This window comes from Suillus clintonianus, assembly GCF_016758775.1.
Source record: "Suillus clintonianus strain FC179 chromosome Unknown DEU56scaffold_1, whole genome shotgun sequence".
Lineage (NCBI taxonomy): Eukaryota > Fungi > Basidiomycota > Agaricomycetes > Boletales > Suillaceae > Suillus > Suillus clintonianus.
Genome location: NW_024539225.1, coordinates 329,138 through 341,753, shown reverse-complemented (window position 1 = coordinate 341,753; position 12,616 = coordinate 329,138). Strand labels below are relative to the sequence as shown.

The window sequence follows — 12,616 nt, the reverse complement described above, 5'->3', positions numbered from 1 at the left end:
TTCAAAAGGGAGACAAACGAGTAGCAAAATTCATGCCACGCTACGACGGTCCCTACACCATCATCGACGCTCATCCAGAGACATCTACCTTCACACTCGACCTACCAAATTCACCAAATATCTTCCCTACCTTCCATGCAAGCCAGCTGCGCCTTTATCACCCAAACGACGCGTCGCTGTTCCCCTCTCGAGAACTACCCCGACCGGGCCCGGTCGTAACGGAAGATGGACAACTAGAAAATTTCATTGAAAAGATAATCGACGAAAGAAAAATAGGCCGCGGAAAACAATACCTCGTTCGTTGGGTTGGATTCGGCGAGGAAGATGACGAGTGGTTGCCACGACGGCAGTTGGAAGATTGCGAGGCCCTCGACTCTTGGGAGACGAAAGATTCAAAACCATAGAGAGGAAGGGTGTAAGCATAGGCTTACTACGTCAGGTTACTACGTCATCATCAGACGACGTCATCCCTCACAAAAACAACATCACTTCTTATTGGACACCGTGATACGCTGACCCGTATATATACAACACTGTATACGTACTCACACCTTACCCTACCCCCGTATCTTCAATCATAAGCTCTTCCACTTCACTGTCTGTCCGTCAGTGTTTACCGTCGACCGTGACGGTCTTCCACCGTGATTGTGTGGAGAATACCACCCACTCGGACCAACATGTGGCAGGGCTCTACTGTCGCCGGTGTGCGTTGATTCTCATGGTTATTGTTGTCTTTTGGGCCATCATCTGCATTATGGATCACAACAACAAGGTCGCCAGCCTACGGACGTCTGAACATGTCATATGTGCCATGCGGTCTCCGCGGCACAACACTCGCTTGATTGATCGCGCGCTGGATACGTCCTGCATCATTGGACTCATCGGCCTTGTTCGCGAGGATCGCCGCGACGACCATACATTGTACAATGCGCAACTGACTTGGGGGATTCGTTTGGGTTGCAAAGAATCGTAAGAAATGACAGGGCCCTCATGGGCCCTCTTGGTGCCAATGTTTGTCCCTAATCCATGGTCGGTCATAAAAGGCCCAACTCGTGGACTGTCTACCGGTTTTCACTTCAAACTCGGACCCACGGCGGCGAGAGCTCGAGCAATTACGCGACAAGCTTCTTCAGAAAATCGAGAAATCCAGCGAGGGTCGTGATGGAAGACAGGCAAATATGTCGCAAATACGTCAAAGATGTTAAAGTCTACCAAGTACTTCCATTCTTTTGTGCAGACCCTAAAGAAGCTCACCCGATACTGTGTTTCAGAATCTGACGGTGTACACTTATGCACACCTCAAACGCTGTACGAGCAATGGATGGTAGGGTAACCAGCGATATCTGATTCCTAATGTTGACACGGTCTAGGCTACTGAACGAGCTGAAACAGAAAATGACAGAGTGGAGAAACTGACATTACATTGATCTCATGATATTAATCATTTATCGGACTATCAGGGATACCTTGAAGAGCCTTCTGGATTGGAGTGTAAGCCCCAATTTCCAGCTCCCAGTCACGTTCTCATAACTTCCCGACAGGGCAGAGACCCGTGCCCTCAGCATGTTATAGTCAAATTTACACTAAAACACATTATTCCTTGTGACTATGGAGAAGTTCTTCGCGTCCTTCTGGTTCTGTGCGGAAGTGATTATGAAAATGAGTCTTATGCCTGAATTTAGTGGTTAACTCCAGATACCTAGGCTCTGCGAGATCTTTCCATCGATCATGCCACGCATGCGCGGCTTTTGCGTTATATCATCCGGCTATCGCAAAAATCTGGTCGTTTGCCATACCAGTTGCGGTTGGACGGACTAGAGCCAATCCCGATGCGTATTGTTGAGCAGGGCGGCTCCGCAACTATCTATATAGCATCATATAATGATCAAGCGATCCCACTTGCCATCCATAGATCAGCGTCGCAAAGTGAGGAGTTTATCATCCGTCGATCTAACCTCCACTCACCTGTTCGCATGTAGGACTTTGTGAGTGAGGCAGTGATTTGGAGTCACTTGAAACACGAGAAGTCATCATGCCATTCATAGGAGTCGTAGAAAAGGACTGTAGGTTGTGGCTCGTTTCAAAATTCATGTACGGTGGTAATGTGGAGTATACGGGCAGGGAGAACTGCGATCTTCGTCATCTAGTAAGTTATCTTACTCGTTATCAGTAATACTCATTGATTGGTGATTCTCCGTCCAGGCAGAAAGAGCTGCAAAAGGCCTTTCCTATTTACATGCTCTCGATCCGCCCATCGTCCATGGTGATATCAAGGGAGTGAGTACCTTTCATGTCAGAAAGGTGCTCGGGCTTATTTCATATAGTTCAATGTCTTGGCCGACAAGTGAGGGAATGCTTGCCTGACCGACTTCAGAATCTCGAGGTCTGATGATAATTGGACTCTACCAACGTCGGCCGCCGAGACATTTAATTGGATTGCTCCAGAGCTTATCTTTTTGGAAATTCGGAGACCATACGCTTGATGCTGGAAACCGACATTTGTGTAATTGCTTGTGCACTATACGAGGCAAGTGGTTCTGTCCTGTTCAAGTTGTTGTTCCCTGCTTCACCTCTTTAGATTTACACTGGAGGAATTCTGTTCTCTGGAAAGAATATAATCGATTGCCTGAGGAAACAAAGGAGACCATCGCTTCAAGTATTGGAAAAACCCATCACAAGACTCGTTGAAGAATGTTGGCAACACGATTCAGGGCTACGCATGAAAGCCCCCACTCGTCGTCGAAGCACCGAAGAAGATGAAAAGGTTTCAATTATTTTCTTTCATAGGAAGTACTTTGAACTTTGGATAGTGTTTTGCCTCGTATTGGCATCATAGTTAGATACTGTCATATAAAGGGATGGAAATCGAAAGGGTATACAATGACACGAATTACGCAAGATGTAGTCCGGAACGCTAAATAAGACAAAAGAGATCCTCTCCACTTCCAAGTGAAGAACAAATTGTTACATATGCAGAGCGCACCCTGTCCATATCCTCATGATTGTAATCCCCGAGTCACTGTGAAGTGCATACCAAGCACTAGTCATGCATCACTCAATTGATATCTGTGGCTGAAGAGGAGCACCGCCTGGGAAATATGACGACTGGCGCTCTGTCATGCCCCCTGGGGTTTTGGGGGTAGGTAAATACTGTGAGTTTCTCCCGAGGTCTAAGAAGAAAAAAGTTAATCACCCATTCTAAACGCATCGATAACCTGCATCTTGACAGGGGTGTAAGACTGACCATGCGTCTTAGACTCGTGTAGTCCCTTGTCAAAGTCACGGAAACACTTGATTCCGATTGCAAGCGAGGCCAAGAGGAGCAGGAAGGCGACTACGGCTAAATATAGCCGCCAGATTGTGGCTTAGCGTCATGATGAAACAGATCAAGTACGTGACTTACTGAATACGGTCAATGTGGCGCGAGTTGATACGTACTCTTGCGCGGAGGAAGGGGCATAGAAGCGATCGAGTTTGTACACTAAGGGTTGCGTCAACTTGTGAGACGATTAACACATGTTGTACACATACAGACTAAATCATGCGATCAGTTGAAGGTCAACGCATTAAGGGGAAACGCCTCACAATAGGACATCGAAGGCAGCATCAACGCAAGGGAAAAAATCATCAACCTAGCAGACAGTTCAAACAAACACGCGAAGTGGACGCCGGAATAATCGTACAACTTGACTTCGTGCTTGACAGCACGTGCGCAACCGGCCAAAAGCAACAAAACAATAGGAATTGCAGCAACAGTGACTCCGAATTCAGCAGAATTCTTGTTGAGGATAACGATGAGAAGCTGCGAATTTTCAGTTCCTGGCCAACCACAAAGAGTCATAGTTTTCACCTGCATAGTCACCCCCACAAAACAGAAGAAGTCGAATTTGAGTAAGCAGATGAAGATTTGGTAGAATTGATACATCGCTGTTTCGAGTTAGTGCCACATCATGAAGAAAAATAAACACTTTACTCACACTTGAGTTTTGGGTTTGCACCCACGACATGGAAGATCACCCATCTACAAGATCTCAGTGGTGAGCAGGACGTGGATTAAGCTGTGGGATCGTACCCGAACTCAGCATACAGCTGCTTGATCCAGAACATCAGAAAGAACCATGACGCAGCAACTATGCAGGGAGCGACAATCAGGATATTTTGAACCTTATTCCACACATGATTGGGATCTGAGACGCATTTAGGCTGGCAATTAAATATAGCAACGTGGGTTTCGTGGACTTGAAGAGCCGAAAAGACGATGAGAGCTCCATGGAAGACTACGAAGTATTCAGAAAGGAGGAGTCATATTCAGCCAAATCAACACTCACGAACAATCCCCATGAGCTGGATAATGTTCCGTAACCGTAGAGCATCGAATGCCATTATCAATTCGAATATCCTGCACAATCGTCAACAGCCCGAAAATGGCCGTGAGGGTAACCACATACTCTGCTAGAATAAAAAGAGCCAGGTAGCATGGCAATGTCTTCATGATGTGAGCGGTTCAGCTTGTTAATGATGTATGTAGTAAACTACCTTGTACCCAAGTTCTGTAAAGGTCGACCCTGCGTCGGCTTGAACCTTGACGTCCGCTGGTTAGTAGACATGTCGTTTCGACTGCCGGTACTACACAAACTCACTATTCCGAATGTTAATGCGACCATAGTTATCACCACGATAGCCTCTACGGGCACCTAGGTCAAACCTCAATCGAGAAGCTTCAATGAAACGACTTACGGACTGCGACTGTGCCAAAGGTACTTGAATGATAATATCACGGAGTAGTTGGATGATAACATACTTGTGATGATGAAAGCTTTTTGGGCTCTCGTCCCAAATAATGGTTCCACAGCCATTGTAAAGCAGGCCCGTCAAGCCTTGGGCTGGAAAATTAAGAGAAGTTGGTGAGCGCTGAACGGTTGTTCGACTGTGAGGTGCACAATTAGCCAAGTTCCCAATGTGGCTGTGTCTTCCTTCCTGTGTCAACCAAATTTACCTTTGTCTGTATCCAGCAAGTACTAGTGTTTCATGCTGGACTTCGTATGCACAGGTATGCACCGAGCGTGGTTAACATAATCGGTTGGTCGTCACCGTATCCGAGTCCGTCATGCTAGAGCAGTGTCACACTTCTCCTATGACCTCCATGATCGAAGTTCGACGCCGCGTTGCAAATTGCAATCGAACTTCTGGCAAACCGCATCGACAGAGTCAAAAACTGACACATTCTCGCCAGCATTTCATCGAGACGTCTTCTTCACCCCCATGCGCCCGTCCTGACACCATGAATGATGCGAAGTGTCTGGGTGCCAGATGAATGGTCTCCCACCTTAGATGAATGCATCCTCGGGATGAAAGCAATGTTAGCGGCTCTCTGCAGCAACTCTGGTACCTCAAAGTTTATTTTATGGGTAAACAAGTCAAAAATCATCCCCTCTTAGAGTACGCTGTTTTACGGCTGCAGCTACCAATAGCTCTTCCCTCCAAAGCGTCCGCATATTCTCGCGCATCCAGGGAATCCACCTCTCACTGCCCAGATCATACTCCTCGGCACCGTCGCTCTTGAGACTGTGCAGACTGGCCTGGGCTCTGGTGATAAGAGTATCGCAAATCGCAGTCAACGACTGCTTCCAAGCGATCTCGTTTCCATCAGATATAATCTCCCGTTTTCCAGCTATGACATCGCGCCACGGTTGAATGGCGTTATCGTGGATTGTTTTATTTGAGACAGCGAGACGATGAAGCCTTAATGCCGTTATCAAGCGCCATGACGGCTGTGCTGATTCTGTCGAGCAATATAGGGTCCAGTCTCTGCGGTAAACTCAATGAGGCGACTTAATTGACCAGGAGAGTTCAAGACGCACATACCCCCAATAACCTTCGTCTTCGAGGACGCTTTTGACGAAGACACCAGATTTATGGCCGAGTATCAAGGATTCCACGACATCTTGTACGTCGACTTCGCCATCTGTAGTTTCTGCTTCGCCTAGTAATGACTTATTGACAAAACCATATTCAATGAACAGCGTGCGGTTAGGATGTGCCCCGTAAGTCAGGAAGATCTCTTCGCCCTCTTGGACAGATGCATCCACTGGCGAGAGGAATCTAAATCCTTTCCCAATCAACTTTACCGGTGCAGTGTCCCAAATATCTGCCTCTGATGGAACTGGAGTCATATGCGATCCACTTGGGGTATGGTTGGCAAAGTCGAGGATGGGACATAGTGTTAGATTATCGGGGTCTTCCTTCGATGCTTTGAGGCGGTAGTATATGCAGCGAGTGTTGACTGGAGGCGAGGTAGATGAGGAAGTTTCATTCATACAGGAAATACGTGCCGTTCAACCAAGCCCACACGTAATTGCTGGCAGACCCATCTATATCATCCAAATAGGCATCATACTTGGAAGAGATGTACGAATTCGCAATCTGCTATTGCTTTAGATAATAAAACCGAGTGCAGTATTGAGTATTTCCCACCAAGTATGCTCGCACTGCAGCCCAGTCTTGACAAAATCGGTCATGCAGCTTAATCAAGGATGCATGCACACTCGGCGGGAGGTGCCCGAGCAGTGGGACCCCTTCGGACTCCATGCCACTGTTTGATCGCATAATCCAGGTCAAAGGATGGCTGTTAAACTCCCTAGGTAGGGTCGAAATGTATGGTCCATAGCGGGGGTCTGGCGAATCCTCACTTCCATGTGGACGGTTGATATGCAGATGCAGAGATATCATTTGTATAGCGGTCAGTGGCGTAGGTCCAGACGTTGGATAGAGGGACTTTAACGTCCTACTATTCATCAATGCCTGAGGTGGCACTGCAAAGAGCAAGGAAGATGGCTATTCTGTTTATCAGGTTAAGGTTCCATCCATTCTACGCACAAGAGAGCTCACAGGACACGTCGTTCGAGCAACAAGACCATTCCCAGCAGCTGCGTGGGATGTTAGATCAAGCGGTGGCGGCTCGAACGAGGTAAACCGATTGGTGACTCAACTGGGTGTTTCTTTGCACTCAACGAGCAAGTCATCTGCTCCTGTTTTCATTCCATGGGTCCTCAACCATGCCAGCAGCTTCAACCATCGATAGTTCACCGACGATTGTACGTTTGAGATGCTCGCCATCGTGGTATCGTTGGTGATATTCCCAGCATGTGCCATCAATGTGCCATGCAAGGTCATGGGACTGAAGAAAATGTTCATATATGCGGCTCTCCGCGTCTATCTTCGGACCGTCCATGATGGAAATTCCGGCCCCGCGACAGCATGTCCTTGAGATTTATTGGTTCCTCGTGCATCTCTTGCATTCGACGATCGGATATCCATCGTAGAGCGTTCGTTCACCCAGCAAGTCTATTAAATTCTGCCTTTTTGCAATCACTTTATCGAAACATGTCCGTCTTCAACGCATCTCGCCTTCTTGGCAAGACAGTCCTTATCACTGGAGCAAGTTCTGGTATCGGAGCGGTGTGTACAAACCTAGCTCTGAGGAGAGAGACGTAAGTTACTGATCGGCTCACAGGCCACCGCCATCTTGTTTGCCAAGGTAGTTCACCATGCTCTGCCATATTTCTAATTATTCATATCTCGTAGGGAGGCTCCAACGTTATACTCGCCGCTCGACGAGTGGATGCACTGCAGAAAGTTGCAGATGAATGTACTGCTGCCCACAAAGCAGCTGGCTTGCAACATGGCGGCAAATTTGTCACCGTACAACTCGACGTTTCTGACAGAAATCAAATCAATGGCTTCCTAGAAAGTATACCCACTGATCTTCGCGATGTCGACATTCTCGGTGAGTAGATTCATTCGGCTTTGTGTCCCCATTGTTTACATATGTATGCTGTTGCAGTTAATAATGCTGGATACGTCGTGGGTGTGGACAGAGTTGGTGACCTGTCCCTGGATAATGTGGAGGGGATGTTCGCAACCAACGTATTCGGCTTGATCGCCCTGACCCAGTTGTTCATCAAGGGTACGCATTTCATCCCTTGGTCATAGCTATCACTCAGCCTAGTAGAATTCAAGAGGAGGAAGACTGGACATGTTATTAACCTTGGCTCGATCGCCGGTAGAGAAGCTTACCCCGGGGGCAGCATCTATTGTGCAACCAAACATGCCGTTAGCGCATTTACTACCTCTCTAATGAAGGAGCTTGTCGAGACTCCCATCCGTGTCACCGAAATTCAACCAGGTAAATGAACCACCATCGCAGCCGGGGCTAAACTCAAATTGTTGATAGGTATGGTGGAGACCGAGTTCTCGGTCATCCGTTTCAAAGGCGACCAGTCCGCGGCGGACAAAGTTTACGAGGGGCTTCAGCCTCGTGAGTGGTCTACTACGCCTGTAACCCGCATATACTCACATAATACAAAGTGGTGGCCGAGGACATTGCGGAAGAAATCGTCTGGGCTGCGTCGCGCCCCCCACATGTCAATCTCGCTGAAGTCTTCGTGCTTCCAGTGAACCAAGCCAGTGCCACCCTCACCTATAGGGCGCCGAAGCTATAATTTCTCGATTCTGTTTTGATACTCGAAGTCATTGTATCGTAGACATTCCCTACACGTCGATGGAAGGAAACGACAGAATGAGTTAGAGACAATAAGGATACATCAACGACAGCATCGACAAATATGCATTAGAGTGTCAATAGAATATGCAGCTTGGCTAGCTTTTCATTTTCTTGCTCTTCGATCTGGTAATTTTCGGGGGTATAACCTCTTTCACCACCACCTCAATGTCGTTGTCATACACAAACTTCTTCACCACGACGTTCTCTGGGTGAAGGTCAGTGAGTGGATGCTGCTCGACATCCATCACGTTGCCCAGAGTGTCTAAGCGAAGATTCTGAAGAAAGATCAGCAAGAATGTAGTACAACTTTCTGCAAGCCACGTACCTTGGATGTCGGGGCCAAGCAGCTTTTCTCGATGACAAAGTCCTTGGTCCACGAGTTAGGTCGAGGATGGACCTCATCCAGATAAATTTCCGTGGATAGCCCATGATGCCACTTCACCCGTTTGCGCTCTCTTTCCTCCTGAGGGCCTTCCCCAAAGCGCAAACGTTTGGACGACCGGTCAGCCCTATCTGGCGTCTCGTAATCCTCCACTTCTCCCGGTCCCCTACGATGTTTCGTCCAGACCACCCCATCATTTTCATCGTGCTCCCCATCGAATCCGAAGATGGAATCATCCAGCTCGCTAGCACATTCACAATCACTCAATCCAGGCCCGTCTTCACTCCGTCTCGCCCTCCGCTCCGCTCGTTCATGTCGTGATTGATCCCTCATCTCTCTCTGCTTTTGCAATATCGTCCGAACCTTGACTGCAGGGCTCTCTGGCCTACTACCATCCTTGCGAATTACCTCCCTTTCCAGCTTAGCGAAAATTTCCTGGTTCTTTGTGGTGTTGGAAGTAGTGAGGGCTTGGAGGGCAACTGCGCTCATCCCCATGAAGCCATCGCCCTCAGAACGCCGTGATCGTCGAAGTTGGAGAGGTTGTATTGATGTGGATGGACCGAAAACGTCGTTGGCATGCTGCGCTACAGACTTGCGTCGAGACGTTCGGCGACCCCGACCTCGGTTCTCTGGTGGCCGATGTGAAGAAGATGAATCCGCTGTTTCGTGGGGCTCAGCAACATCATGCGATTGCTTCGCAGGTTCTGGTTCTGGTAGATTGGGTGAAGAGGTTGAATTAGGAGGTGAAGATGACCGGGCAATCGGTGCCTCAGACAGGAGCAGAATCTGCGGGCTGCTGCTGCGGTCATCGGCGGGTGAAGAATCGGATGCAGTTTGTTTGGACGGCGCTGCATAACGTGCTGATATGACTCCGGGCTCAACTTTGCGGAACTTTATAGGGCCAGGCGGCTTCCGGGGACTCGGTTCTGGTAGAGGAGCCGTTGTTGAAAGGACAGGTGCCGCTTTAGGAGCATACTTCCCCCCCAGCATTCCGGGGACAACCTGGCGTACCATGACGGGGTGAGTAGGGGGAGATATGGCAGTCTCTTCTGTGCCACGTTTTCGCTTTAGTGTGGAGAGGACTGATGGCTCTGCAACAGATTTCCCATCCAAATTGCGGTTTGGTGGCGGGGCGATGGCAGAAGAGTCTTCGGAGCTGCTACTGCCACTGCCAGTAGGAGTTGATTTGAAAGGTGGGGCACGCTGATGAGCCCAATTTACGTCAGTGCAGTCCAACAACAATCCTGGATGGAGGGCCTACCGGTCCTGTACCAAATGCAGGTAGCTTTGTAGCTGTAGATGAAACAAGTTTCTTTGGCTGTGGTCTAGCATAAGGCTTGGCGCCAATTCTTGGTATGCGACTTCCAATAGAGGGCTGTTTCAAGCTCGACTTCGCAGGACTGGACGACGACGCGGCCTGATTAACAATCGAGTATTCTCCGGTAGCCTCAGATCCTTCAGCCTCTTCAGGGATAGAGTGCGGGAGATCCGTCCCTGCTTTCTGCCCAACCACAAGAGGAAACGGTAGTTTGATGCTAGATCTCGGCTTGGAAGAAAATTTAGGGAACATGTGTTCTTTGCCTTTGCTATCACCGGCGCGTGGTGATGGGTCAACAGAACGACTTCGGAGAGGTTGAGAGACTGTGGGTTTCGGTTCCGCTGAGGCACTTCGGGCCCTCGGAGCGGCCGGTCGCGTTGGGGAGCGCACAGGACTGTTGAAATCTGTGATTAGAATACGCTTGGCGGGACTACGGGATGGATCATCCAACGCAGGGCGCGAAAAGACAGGTCCACGCATGCTCATTAACCGAGTCGACCCATCACGCTTTGCAGACAGTAGCATCACATTTTGTGAGGATGCAGAGGCCTGCGTGAAGGCATCTTGAATGGGCACCCTCCTCGCTGGTGTGCGAGACACATCATCAACGGTCAAGGAAAACTTGAGAGGAGAGGAAGAACCAGGATGTTCCCCATTAGGACGAACGGGCGTTGGAGCGACAACCAGGGGCCGCTGTACAGAAGTCAGGGGGAAATTTGGGTGCTGAGAGTTTGACTTTGGTCTCTGTGGTGTCAACAGTGGAGGGTCCAAAGATACGAAAGAAAGTTCATGTTGTGGTAACGAATGCTGTCCCTCTGAGAGTGGCGTAGCCTCGGATGGCAACAAACGCGTTAAGACATCCGCGGACTGAGGAGAAAGGGACCCCAATTCTCTTTGCAAATTGGGGGTTTCGTGTTTGCCGTTTAATCCCCGTCTTCGTGATCGTCGTTTCTCTTTCTCTTCTACCAATCTTTGGATATTAGGGTAAGGATCTGTGTTACCGTGAACAACAGTTTGCTCATCCCGCATCAAGGATAATTCCCCCTCGGGCGCGAGTATTGTCGCCTTCGATTTCCCTTTGAGTTTCGGCGTTTCCGAGGGTTGCTGTGCGTGGGTGGTTTGGTTGGGGCGTGGAGTCCCACTGAGGCGTGCTGATCTCCGCACAGGTGATCTTCCATGTTCTTTAGTGATATCTGGTGCGCCTGAGTTGGCGCCTGACGGCGAAGAAAAATTGGGGTGTGGTGGTCTAGATTCCATGTCAGCCTGACGAAGCTTATTTAGGCTGTCCGAGGAACTAGACTGTTCTACGCCATCTACACGAGGAGGGGTAGATATGACAGAAGGATGCTCCGGGGATTGCGAGAGGAGATCATCTACACTGGACGGCAAAGTTTGAATCGGAGAACGAGGACACCCTTCTCCAGAAGATTCCGCCGTCTTGACTAGAGCGGAGCAAGATTCAAATGAGATGAGATCGGGCTGAGAGATGTTACCAGCAGAATCCTGTAGAGACGAATGCTGATCATAGGAAGCCTGGAGCTGAGGTGGTTGAGGTGACAAAGCACGTTCTGTCGCGGAGAACTCGCTCAGTCTCTCACGCAAATTTATGGGACGAAATGGGCTAGGAGGTGCAGATATATCTGGGAACGGTATCCGTCCGTCCTTTATCGCGAGACCGAAGTAAATGGTGGGATGAGCCCGCGGAGGAGGGGAAGGATTATCGCAAGCCCGCATAATTCGGCTTGCGAGAACAGAGGATGGTTCTGGAAGTCCATGTTTGGGATGTAGGTGCGAAGAGCTGACGAGGAGAGCTCACCGTTTTGGCCCAATGAATCGTTCTCAGGCGTGTCTTCACGAGATAGATGAGCGGCCACATCAGAGATCTCATCTGCATCTTCGTCGCTTCGTTCATCACCTTTATCCGTCGCGTGCGTGATTTCCCGTGGCGACGGAGGGGCGTGGAGAGCAGGCAGTCCCGATGGACGAAGGGGAGAGTCGACGGTGCCAATATTGAGTACACGTCTTCGCGTGACCTCACTAGCAATGAGTCTCTTCTCCGGTGATTGCACTGGACCGAAGTAGACTCTCGCAGTCGAGCAATTGACAACATCACTGTCTGTGGAAGCAGGGGAGTTGGTGTTGTCGGTATTCATCAAATTGTCCACGGTTGTTGCAATATCTATGGACGTGAAAGGAAGAGCCGTTAGACATTCAGTACGGCGGAAAAAGCAGAAATCGTTCGAAGCCTTGAATATATCTGAGCGATAATCGCCCAAAGCTGCCAGGCTGTTGGCTGTCCACAGCGTGCACACTGCACAACCAACACAAACGTCTAAGTACGCGTCACACGTGA

At 49.2% G+C, this 12,616-nt stretch overlaps 5 protein-coding genes across 5 annotated transcripts; 2 read left to right on the top strand and 3 right to left on the bottom strand.

The window, feature by feature from the left end:
• Positions 1–2,032: 2,032 nt before the first annotated feature.
• On the top strand, positions 2,033–2,483 carry DEU56DRAFT_905758 (uncharacterized protein; the record flags this gene model as incomplete). The annotated part of the gene is made up of 4 exons (XM_041356756.1): positions 2,033–2,146; positions 2,203–2,277; positions 2,325–2,344; positions 2,375–2,483. The coding sequence occupies 4 exons, from the start codon at positions 2,033–2,035 to the stop codon at positions 2,481–2,483; spliced, it is 318 nt and encodes a 105-aa protein (XP_041215535.1).
• Positions 2,484–2,759: 276 nt separating this feature from the next.
• Positions 2,760–4,953, bottom strand: DEU56DRAFT_762984 (uncharacterized protein). Its single transcript, XM_041350770.1, has 14 exons — positions 4,802–4,953; positions 4,738–4,746; positions 4,641–4,684; positions 4,537–4,581; positions 4,449–4,486; positions 4,329–4,399; positions 4,073–4,277; positions 3,978–4,021; positions 3,851–3,927; positions 3,684–3,802; positions 3,586–3,632; positions 3,404–3,481; positions 3,194–3,340; positions 2,760–3,125 (listed from the first exon to the last, which is right to left on the bottom strand). Exons 1-14 carry the CDS (start codon positions 4,854–4,856, stop codon positions 3,052–3,054), a joined length of 1,053 nt encoding a protein of 350 aa, XP_041215534.1. The 5' UTR covers positions 4,857–4,953; the 3' UTR covers positions 2,760–3,051.
• A 218-nt stretch (positions 4,954–5,171) lies between these two features.
• On the bottom strand, positions 5,172–6,933 carry DEU56DRAFT_3684 (uncharacterized protein). The gene is made up of 5 exons (XM_041345895.1): positions 6,889–6,933; positions 6,475–6,834; positions 6,333–6,423; positions 5,866–6,283; positions 5,172–5,808 (listed from the first exon to the last, which is right to left on the bottom strand). The coding sequence occupies exons 2-5, from the start codon at positions 6,793–6,795 to the stop codon at positions 5,418–5,420; spliced, it is 1,221 nt and encodes a 406-aa protein (XP_041215533.1). The 5' UTR covers positions 6,796–6,834; positions 6,889–6,933; the 3' UTR covers positions 5,172–5,417.
• Positions 6,934–7,383: 450 nt separating this feature from the next.
• Positions 7,384–8,501, top strand: DEU56DRAFT_905755 (NAD(P)-binding protein; the record flags this gene model as incomplete). Its single annotated transcript, XM_041356755.1, has 7 exons — positions 7,384–7,458; positions 7,514–7,537; positions 7,585–7,786; positions 7,844–7,966; positions 8,012–8,185; positions 8,234–8,317; positions 8,368–8,501. The coding sequence occupies 7 exons, from the start codon at positions 7,384–7,386 to the stop codon at positions 8,499–8,501; spliced, it is 816 nt and encodes a 271-aa protein (XP_041215532.1).
• Positions 8,502–8,557: 56 nt separating this feature from the next.
• On the bottom strand, positions 8,558–12,604 carry DEU56DRAFT_3784 (uncharacterized protein). The gene is made up of 4 exons (XM_041345933.1): positions 12,080–12,604; positions 10,207–12,026; positions 8,889–10,148; positions 8,558–8,838 (listed from the first exon to the last, which is right to left on the bottom strand). The coding sequence occupies exons 1-4, from the start codon at positions 12,414–12,416 to the stop codon at positions 8,659–8,661; spliced, it is 3,597 nt and encodes a 1,198-aa protein (XP_041215531.1). The 5' UTR covers positions 12,417–12,604; the 3' UTR covers positions 8,558–8,658.
• Between the last annotated feature and the right edge of the window lie 12 nt (positions 12,605–12,616).